This window comes from Narcine bancroftii, chromosome 9 (assembly GCF_036971445.1).
Source record: "Narcine bancroftii isolate sNarBan1 chromosome 9, sNarBan1.hap1, whole genome shotgun sequence".
Taxonomy (NCBI): Eukaryota; Metazoa; Chordata; class Chondrichthyes; order Torpediniformes; family Narcinidae; genus Narcine; species Narcine bancroftii.
Genome location: NC_091477.1, coordinates 26,876,232 through 26,886,418, shown reverse-complemented (window position 1 = coordinate 26,886,418; position 10,187 = coordinate 26,876,232). Strand labels below are relative to the sequence as shown.

General features: G+C 37.2%; 1 protein-coding gene across 2 annotated transcripts in view; it reads left to right on the top strand.

Annotated features, from left to right (window-relative positions):
- Positions 1 to 5,860: 5,860 nt before the first annotated feature.
- Positions 5,861 to 10,187, top strand: part of LOC138743339 (glutamine--fructose-6-phosphate aminotransferase [isomerizing] 2-like) — a 60,283-nt gene continuing 55,956 nt past the window's right edge. For both annotated transcript variants that reach the window (XM_069898540.1, XM_069898539.1), the window contains exon 1: positions 5,861 to 6,100. In XM_069898540.1, the coding sequence (XP_069754641.1) occupies positions 6,094 to 6,100 (7 nt within the window). In that variant the 5' untranslated portion in view covers positions 5,861 to 6,093. The remainder of the gene's footprint in view (positions 6,101 to 10,187) is intronic.

Here is a 10,187-nt window from a genome sequence, read left to right as displayed (position 1 = left end):
CAAAAAACAATTTTCTATTCTTTTGATTCCTTTTCTCTCCCATTCTCTAAAGGAAAGGTTATCTATTGTAAAAGGGATTAGTGGGTTTTGTGTCAATAACAATTTTGGTATTTGGTAATTCATTTTTTTTCCTTTCTAAGTGGATCTTCTTCCATATATTAAGTAAATGATGCAATACTGGTGAGCTTTTATATTGGACCAGCTTTTCATCACACTTATAAAGTATATGTTTCGGTACCTTCTCCCCTATTTTATCTAGTTCTATCTTAGTCCAGTCTGGTTTTTCCCTTGTCTGGTAAAAATCTGATAAATAGCTTAATTGTACTGCTCTATAATAATTCTTAAAGTTTGGTAGCTGCAAACCACCTTGTTTGTACCTCTTTGTTAATTTATCTAGTGCTATCCTTGGTTTACCCCTTTCCACAAGAATTTCCTTATTATTCTCTTTAGTTCATTAAAGAATTTCTCTGCTAAGGGAATTGGCAACGATTGAAATAAGTATTGTATCCTTGGTAAGACATTAATTTTAATGGAATTAGCGATAATTTTTTCCAATGTTCTAAGTCTTCCTGCAATTTCTTTATTAGTGGCTGATAATTTAGTTTGTACAGGTGGCTTAAGTTATTATCTAACCTAATACCTAGGTATCGGATTGCTTGTGTTTGCCATTTAAATGGTGATGCTTTTTAAAATTCTGTATAATCTGCGTTACTCATTGGTTCACTTCACTTTTATTTGCGTTGATCTTGTACCCTGATATTTCTCCATACGCCTTCAATTTCTTATGTAAGTCTTTTATTGATATTTCTGGTTCTGTTAAGTATACTATGGTGTCATCTGCAAATAAACTGATTTTATACTCCTTCTCCTTTATTTTTATTCCTTTTATTTTATTTTCTGTTCTTATCAGTTCTGCCAATGGTTCTATTGCTAAAATGAATAAAGAGGGGGTTAATGGACATCCCTGTCTAGTTGACCTACTTAATTTAAATTGGTTAGATAGATATCCATTTACTGTTACCTTCGCCAATGGTCCATTATATAATGCTTTAATCCAATTAATATATTTTTCTGGTAGATCGAACCTCGGTAATACTTTAAATAAATAATTCCATTCTACTCTGTCAAAGGCTTTTTCTGCATCTCATGCAACAGCCACTGTTGGCTTCTTATTTCCTTGAACTGCATGAATTAGATTAATAAGTTTACAGGCATTATCCGCTGTTTGTCTTTTCTTCATAAATCCAATTTGATCTTGTTTTACTATTTTTGGTACACAATCGGCCATTCTGTATGCTAATAATTTCGCTATTATCTTATAATCTGAATTAAGTTCAGCTATTGGTCTATATGATGCTAGTGTTACTGGATCCTTCCCCATCTTTGGTATTACTGTAATTATTGCTGTCTTACATGAATCTGGCAAGTTTTGTCTTTCTTCTATCTGGTTCATAACTTCCAGGAGAGGAGGAATTAATAACACTTTAAATGTTTTATAGAATTCTATTGGGAATCCATCCTCTCCAGGCATTTTATTGTTCGGCAGCTTTTTTAATATATCCTGTACTTCCTCTATTTCAAATGGTTTTATCAGTTTATTTTGATCCTCTTGCAATTTCGGTAGTTCAATTTTAGCTAAAACTCTTCTATTTTATCATCTTTCCCCTCATTCTCAGTTTGGTATAATTGTTCATAAAATTCCTTAAAGTTCTCATTAATCTCCTTTGGATTACATGTAATTTGTTTGTCCTTTTTCCTTGATGCCAATACAGTTCTTTAAGATTGTTCTGTTTTAAGTTGCCAGGCTAATATTGATGTGTTTTTTCTTCCAGTTCGTAATACTTTTGCTTTATTTTCATTATGTTCTTCTCCACCTTGTACGTTTGTAATGTTTTGGTTTTTTTTTTGTCCACCAATTCTCTCCTTTTCATTATATCATCCCTTTTTACTAGTTCCTTTTCTGTACTTACTATCTCCCTTTCCAACTGCTCTATTTCCCGATTGTAGTCCTTTTTCATCTTAGTTACATAATTTATTATCTGCCCTCTAATGAAGGCTTTCATTGTGTCCCATAGTATAAATTTGTCTTTCACTGATTCTGTATTTATTTCAAAATATGTTTTAATTTGGCATTCAATAAACTCTAAATTCCTGCCTTTTAAGTAGCATGGAGTTTAACCTCCATCTATATGTTCTTGGTGGGATGTCTTCCAGTTCTATTGTTAATAATAGGGGTGAATGATTTGATAGTAGTCTAGCTTTATACTTAGTTATCCTAACTGTCCCTTGAATATGGGCTGACAACAAAAATATATCAATCCTTGAGTATGTTTTATGTCTACTTGAATATTATGAGTATTCCTTCTCATTTGGATGCTGCCTCCTCCATATATCCATAAGTTTCATTTCCTGCATTGATTTAACCATAAATTTGGCCATTTTATTCTTTTTGCTTGTCTTTTGTCCAGTTTTACCCAACATTGGATCCAAATTAAGGATAAAATCCCCTCCTATCAATATATTTCCTTGTGTATCTACAATCTTCAAAAAAATATCTTGCATAAACTTTTGATCCTCTTCATTAGGTGCATATATATTGACCAAATTCCAAAATTCTGAAAATATCTGATACTTTATCATTACATACCTCCCTGCTGGATCTATTATTTCCTCCTCTATTTTGATTGGTACATTTTTATTAATTAATATAGCTACACCTCTAACTTTTGAATTATATGATGCTGCCGCTATGTGTCCTACCCAGTCTCTCTTTAATTTATTATGTTCCACTTCAGTTAGATGCATTTCCTGCACAAATGCTATATCTATTTTTTCTTTTTTTCAATAAATTTAATAGCCTCTTCCTTTTAATTTGGTTATGTATTCCATTAATGTTTATAGTCATATAGTTCAACGTGGCCATCTCATATCCTGTTTACACCTCATTTCCGCTTCCTCAGCACCACCATCCCCCGTTTTCCCCTTTTTATCTCTCAGTTTTCCCTTTTTAAACTCAATGTATGACAACACATTTAAAACATAAAATACTCCAACAACTCCCACATCCAATTTCACCTTAACCCCGAATATCCCTCTCTGAATTGCCCCTTACCCTTATCCCTTGCCGGGCAACCACAACTCCCCTTTCCATTTGGATTGCGATCCTGCTTTCAAGCTTTGACTGATTTCGCAGTAACAGTTATTCTCTCCTCCCCCAAACCCCCCCAGAAAACACTTTTTTTTACACATATAAGAAAGTTCTCCTTTTTTTTGCCCTTACTTCCTTCCTTCCCTTCTCTTTCCTTTCTTTTGTTCTTTACATTTCCATTGTTTTTTCATCTTTGTATATATTTTATCGCCGTTCTTCATTCTTATTACATCTCTTCATCTCTCCTTCTGTCCTGCAAGCATTCTGCAAATGCTTCTGCTTCCTCCAGATCCGAGAAGAGTCTGTTTTGCTTCCTAGGGAGCACAGCTGGATGTCTTAACATGAATTTATAACCATTTTTCCATAGGATCGATTTTGCTGTATTAAACTCCTTCCACTTCTTTAAGAGTTAAAAACTTATGTCTGGGTAAAAAAATATTTTTTGACCCTTGTATTCGAATGGTTTATTGTCTTCTCTAATTTTGTTCCTTGCCCACTCCAGTATATTTTCTCTTGTCGTATATCTCAAAAATCTTACTAAAATGGATCTTGGTTTTTGAGGTATCTGTGGTTTCGGAGCTAGTGTTCTGTGTGCTCTTTCTCTTTCCATTCCTTCCTGCATTTCTGTCGTTCCCAGGACCTTCGGGATCCATTCTTTTATAAATTCCTTCATATCTGTGCCTTCTTCATCTTCCTTTAGGCCCACTATTTTTATGTTGTTTCGCCTACTATAATTTTCCAACATATCAATTTTCTTGGCTAACAACTCTTGTGTCTCTTTAATTTTTTTAATCACTTTCTTCCAATTTTCTTCTTAAGTCTTTTACTTCGATTTCTACAGCCATTTCTCCTTCTTCCACATTTTCTACTCTTTTCCCTATTTCTGTCATGACTATTTCTTATCTTTGCATTTTATCTTCTATTCTTTTCATTTTTCTTTTAATTGCACTAAATTCTAATGACAACCATTCTTTTAATGCTCTCATTTGTTCTTCAAAAAAAGCTTTATCTATATTCTGTCCATCTCTTTTACCTTCTATCTCTCTGTGAAGATCTTGGTCTTCTTCCTCGTCTTCTGTGTATGTACCTGTGTTTGTGTCTTCTTTTCTTCTTTGTATCTGTGTCTCTTCTGATTTTTCTGATGAGTAGCTTGTCTCACTTTGTTGGGTCTCTTCTTGCTTGGCCTCTTGCTGTTGGTCCTCTCCTTCTGAGCTGCTCATCTGTCGAGCCTCCTGCTGCTGCTCCTCTTGCCATTCACCCAATTGACTCCTTGTGCATTTGCGCACTTTTGCTTGGCTCAGAAAGCCATTTTTGCAGTCCACCGGTCGGGGGGAGGGGTCACGACTCCGCAGGGCTGACACCAACCTCGGAGATCGGGCGCTCTTCTCCACCACGGCTTCCTGTTCCTTCATGCAGGTAAGGCCTTCTCCTTTCTTTTCTGGTGTCTTTTCTTCTTTTCTTCCCATTGTTTTTACTTTTTCCTTCTTAGGTGCCATCTTCTTTCTCTTCTCTACAACTTTATCTTTTATTTCTCATTTTATATTTATTTGTCTTTTATTACTTTATCTTTTCTTAACTTCTTTTCTTTTCTGGAGAGGGCTGGTTTGACCCGGGCGGCCACTACTCCATCACGTGACTCCTCCCGGTTAATAACTGTTCTTGAACCTATTGGGTGCTGTATTCTGTGTTTCTGGGCACTTGAAATATCAAACCAATCAGTATACTATTCACAGTACAACCATAGAAGTTTGATAGGTTATTAAATGATATGGCAAATCTTCTCATACTTCTTAGAGAGGTGTGGGAATGCCTGCTTTATAGTTACTTCAATCTGCTGATTCGAGGAGAGATCCTCCAATTTGTGGACTCCCATTAACTTGAAGGAATTAACTCTCTCCACCACACTCCCAGCAATGAAGACACTCCCCAAAGTCCACAATAAGCAATAAAGGGGAAGGATGAACTGAAAGGATTTATCTGTCAGGATGATCCTGCCTGTGGACATTTTGGAAGAAGCTTGCTGAGTATCCCTTAAGAGGAGGAAAGATTAAAACAAGAGGACATGAGTTAAGAATTAAGGGGCAGAGGTTTAGAGGTAACATGAGGGGGAACTTCTTTACTCAGAGAGTGGTAGCCGTGTGGAATGAGCTTCCGGGAGAAATAGTGGCGGCGGAGTCAATTGTATTATTTAAGAAAAGGTTGGACAGGTATATGGATGAGAAGAAGATGGAGGGTTATGGGCATTGTGCAGGGAGGTGGGACGAGAAAGGGGTGTTTGGTTCGGTGCGGACTAGAAGGGCCTAATGGCCTGTTTCCGTGCTGTAATTGTTATGTTATCATTGGGAATTGTGAAGTTGGTGATCTTGATGAGAAGATCTCCAGTCATTTCCTGCCCGCTTTCTTTGAAAAATGTACAAAAATTTAAAACACCTTCTAAAACCTTACAAAGACATTATTTTAAAACATTTCGAAAATTTCTGTATATTTAAAAGTTTTAATGCACAGTAGGTAACTGAATTCACAGAGTTAATATTTCAAAGTATTTATTTCTCAGTTCTTTAATTAAACTGAACTTTAATCCTGGATTTGACTGAAAAGTATTTAATGAAAGGTATTTTAATTAATTGATACTAACGCACAGTTGCAACAAATCTCTTTTTAAAACTCCCAGGCACTCACGTATGCCGGCGTTGCCCAAGGCATTTTAACCTGTCAAACTGGAGAGTGCCAGCCGCACCTAGCTTCGCGGAAGCACCCCTTGAATGTATCGCCCATCAGTAGAGGGCCAATCAGAGACAAGGACAGTGGAGCATCTGGATGCGCGCTGTTTAAGTCGGGGCAGAGGAGAATAGTTCAGTGAGATACTTGTGGACTTGATCGTGTGGTCGCTGAGTGTAGCCACTCCACTCGGACAATTATCGAACTTCAGAGTTCTTCCTAACACGATGTGCGGTAAGCAAAGCAGAAAATGAATCTGAAAGCGTTGGGGATTTTTACAAGACATCGTGCATGGTGGTCGCCTACACCCATTTCTTCACACCACCCCTGCCCCCCCCCCCCCCCCCAACACACATTCTTGGTCGTAGTTTAGTTTTTCTTTCAGGCAACCTTGCGTTTTATCGTGCGGAGAAGATGTGAAGTGCTGTTGGAACCTTGCTCAGAGGTTGCTCATCTCAATTGACTGATGTTTTGCGGGCAAGTATTGTATTTTGGTGGGACTGTACCAGTCACGCTCCCATTAGGATTGATGGATCTGGTGAATTTTTATCGGGCAGGCTAGTTTGCTAATGTAAGTTAGACGACCCCGAAAAGAGGTTGCCAGTCGTAGAGAATGAACAGAGCTGGGCTAATTTTTTTTTTTAAACAATCTGGATGTGAAGTAAATGCGTATGTCTCCAAATATTGACCTCTGTGTGCAATGTAGTATCGGTGAGATAAATGAAGGATTGTATTTAGAGGTTTTTTTCCCCCAAAGTAACTACAGAATATAAATAATGCAAAAGTGTTTAACTGTTGTAATATAGATACCTATAGGACAATGATTTTTGAACTTTGAAATATGAAATTCTATCTTTAAATATTACTGTATCTTAAAATTTGGTATTCTGCAATCCAAATTATTGACCTACAAAAAAGGTGGACCCTGTGGAATACCACTGGTAATCGGTAGCCAACCAGAATGGGATCTCTTTATTCCCACTCTGTATCCTGCCAATCAGCCAATGCTAGTACCTTTACTGTAATTCTGTGGGCTCACATCTTGTAAAACAGCTTCAAGTGGAACATATTTACATCCAATTAACACCCCTGGGGGAAACCCACATAGACACAGAGTGAACGTACAAACTCCTGACAGACAGCGTGGGATTCAAACGGTCCTGATCGCGGGCACTGTGAAGGTGTGACACTAACTGCTATGCCAACTGTTGTCAAGGCCATTTGAAAATACAAATATACAACATTCACTGCATCTCCTTTGTCAATACTGTTTGTGGTTTCCTCAAAAAAAATTGCAGTAGGTTCAGGAAACCATGCTGACTTTGGCCTATCTTTTTATGCAAATTTCAAATTTCATCTGTAACCTCTTTCTTAATAATCAATAACTTCCCAAACACCGATGTTTGGGAAGATAGGTCTATAATTTCCTTTCGACTGCTCCATTCCTTTTTGAATAGTGGAGTGAGCATTCCAATTATCCAGTCCTCTGGAACCATGCCAGAATTGATTGATTCTTGGAAGATCATTACCAACACCTGCACATTCTCCATACCTACTTTCAGAACCTGAGGATGCATCTCATCTGCCCTTAGACCATTCCACTTCCCAAGCACTTTCTGTCTGGAATTGTGACTGCACTCACCTCTTCCCTGAAACCTTTGAAAGTCAGGTATACTGTTAATGTCTTCCACAGTGAAAACTGATGCAAAACACTCATTCAGTTCCTTTGCCATTTCCTTGTCTTGCAGTACAATTTCTCTTAATATTCTTTTAAAAAAAACTTTTGGTATCCTTTAATATCCTTTTATATTATTTAATTTCAAAGTCATCTTTTCCTTCCCAATGATTTTTCAGTTGCCTTCTGTGAGCTTTTAAAAGCTTCTCAGTCTTCTTTCTTCCCACTAATCTTTGCTCTCTTGTGTGCCCTTTCCTTTGCTTTTATTTTGGCTTTGACTTCTCTTGTCAGCTACAGTTATGTCATTTTTCCATTCAAATATTTTCTTTTTTGGAATATAGCTGTACTGCAACTTTCTCACAGAAACTCCACCTCTTGCTGATTTGTGCAAGATCTCTGTTGGAACAAGGTACTTGACAAATATTTTCTACAAAGCCTTCAATTTTTGAAAAAAAAATTTGTGTGATGTATTCTTCCTGATTGAAAACATGGGTTTCAATTGTCATTCCATGATAATCATCCTTGTGTGAGCCACTACATTTGGTACATTTCTGAGGGCATTTAGAATAGAGTTTTGCAATGTAAACAATGATAATTAAATTGCAGAGTCTGGCCACTATAATTCTAGGCAGTTCAATGAGGTTATTAATTCAACACAATGCTGGGCTGAAGGGTGTGATTGTGCTGTTGATTTCTATGTTCTAAAACAGAACTTAAGCTTTTAGTTCCTATTGATTAATCATTCATTTCCCCATTAAATTCACATTCCACCTTAAGCAATCCCTTTGCCATTCGTGCTCTGTGATTGGTAAGGGTTCCTGAAGGTGGTCTGTGAATGGGAAGGGAAGGTTGAGAACCACTACAATATTATGCTTGAGAAAAATTGTCATTGGCCCATTTCCTTTGCAGTTATGAAACCGTGCACATAACAAGTTAATTAGATACGATTAAAACAGTGGTTTTCAAACTTTTTCTTTCTACTCACATTCCACCTTAAGCAATCCCTTACTAATCAGAGCACTTGTGGCATAGGGATCACTTAAGGTGGAATGTGAGTTTAGGAGGCAGTTTGAAAACAACTGAGTTACAGCAGTGGTTATCTTGAGTGTTGCCCACCACCATACAACGGCACTTGGTGGGGAGGGGGAATTAGTGGCGGCGCTGAGTGGGGTGAGGGGGAGGGGGAGGTAGTGGCAGCGCTGAGCGGCAGTGACGGCGGCAGTGCTAAACGAGGTGTAGTGACGCCAGTACAACATGGCAGCCACTGAGACCAGCTCATTACTGCCACCCAGAAATTTACTGCACTGGCTTCTTCATTAAACTTTGCATCAGACTGAATAATAACGACTGAAGATTCAGACTTCCCCCTTTTTCCTCACCACCCCCTTGGATCTTTCCCCTGCCCATTGTGGGGGGGAGGGTGGCGTGGTGGCAGTGCCAACTTTGGGAATCACTAGTTAGAACATAGTTGAATAGGATTTTAAATACTTTACATTGAATATCAAACTTTGCATTCAAAATCTTTAAATGCTATCTTGTAAATCTTTAGAAAGTTTCAAGTCACAAACTTTCTGGAGGAAACATTTCACATAACTCACTAGTTTTTGTGTTAACTACGACTTTCTGCCACTCCTCTTATTTGTTTCAGTTCTAATTTCAAGCGTCCTTATCCTGGATTCCAAAACACAGATCATTTGTGCAATTATCATTTTATTGCAGTCTCAGTCCCATATTTTGGTTTGTTGCTGAAGTTCTTGTTTGTGCATTTGCTCACTCTAAACTCATTTCTGTCTTATTTTCAATGGGCACCAATTTTGCAATACTCCATAAACTGAGCTCATCTACATCTGCTATCCATATTTTCATTCCTCCCAATTGGTCATCACACCTGCTTTCACAATGTCTGTGTTCCAGCAAAGCATCTGGTTTAAGTTATTGAAGTTTAACAATTCAATGATAAGTTGGTTTTCCAGACTTTGTATAGCTTAGTGATTTCCATTCCCCCCCCTCCCCCCCCCCGGGCTTCTTCAGATTTGTAATATCCTTTTGGAGGAGGTGGGGGGGAAAGCACTATTTAATTCTTAAATCACTACAGCGCAATCAGTAGCTATAAAGTAGGTTCACATTGCAGCTTGCAATAATGCATAGTTACATATATATTTATAACATCAGTGATAGCTGCCAGTTTAAATATCTTAATTTCTCTGCTCTGTCACTCTGCATTACAGATCCATGTTGTGTTACAAAAACTGGGAAAACAATGCCTGGTCTTTTCTCATGCATTGTAAATCATGGATTGCGGAATTGTATTCTGCGAAAAGTTAGGCGAACCTTCGGACTTGGAGAAATAAATGACTTTCTTTTTAATTTTAGTACATTTACTTGAATATATTAGAATTAAAGATGACATTAATTTAACTTACTGAAATTAACAAAAAATTTTGTGACTTACTAATGTAATAGAGGATATTTTTCAGTCATTCAGTTCATTTCATTGACGCAAACCTCTTTTTGTGATTTTTTTTAAATGGAGCAGCAAGATTTAAAACTCTTTTTTATTTTTAAGAATTGTGACCTGTAGAATGTTTGGCTGGTTTTTGAGGATTTTTGAAACTATTTACATATACATTGGTGAACTTTAATGTT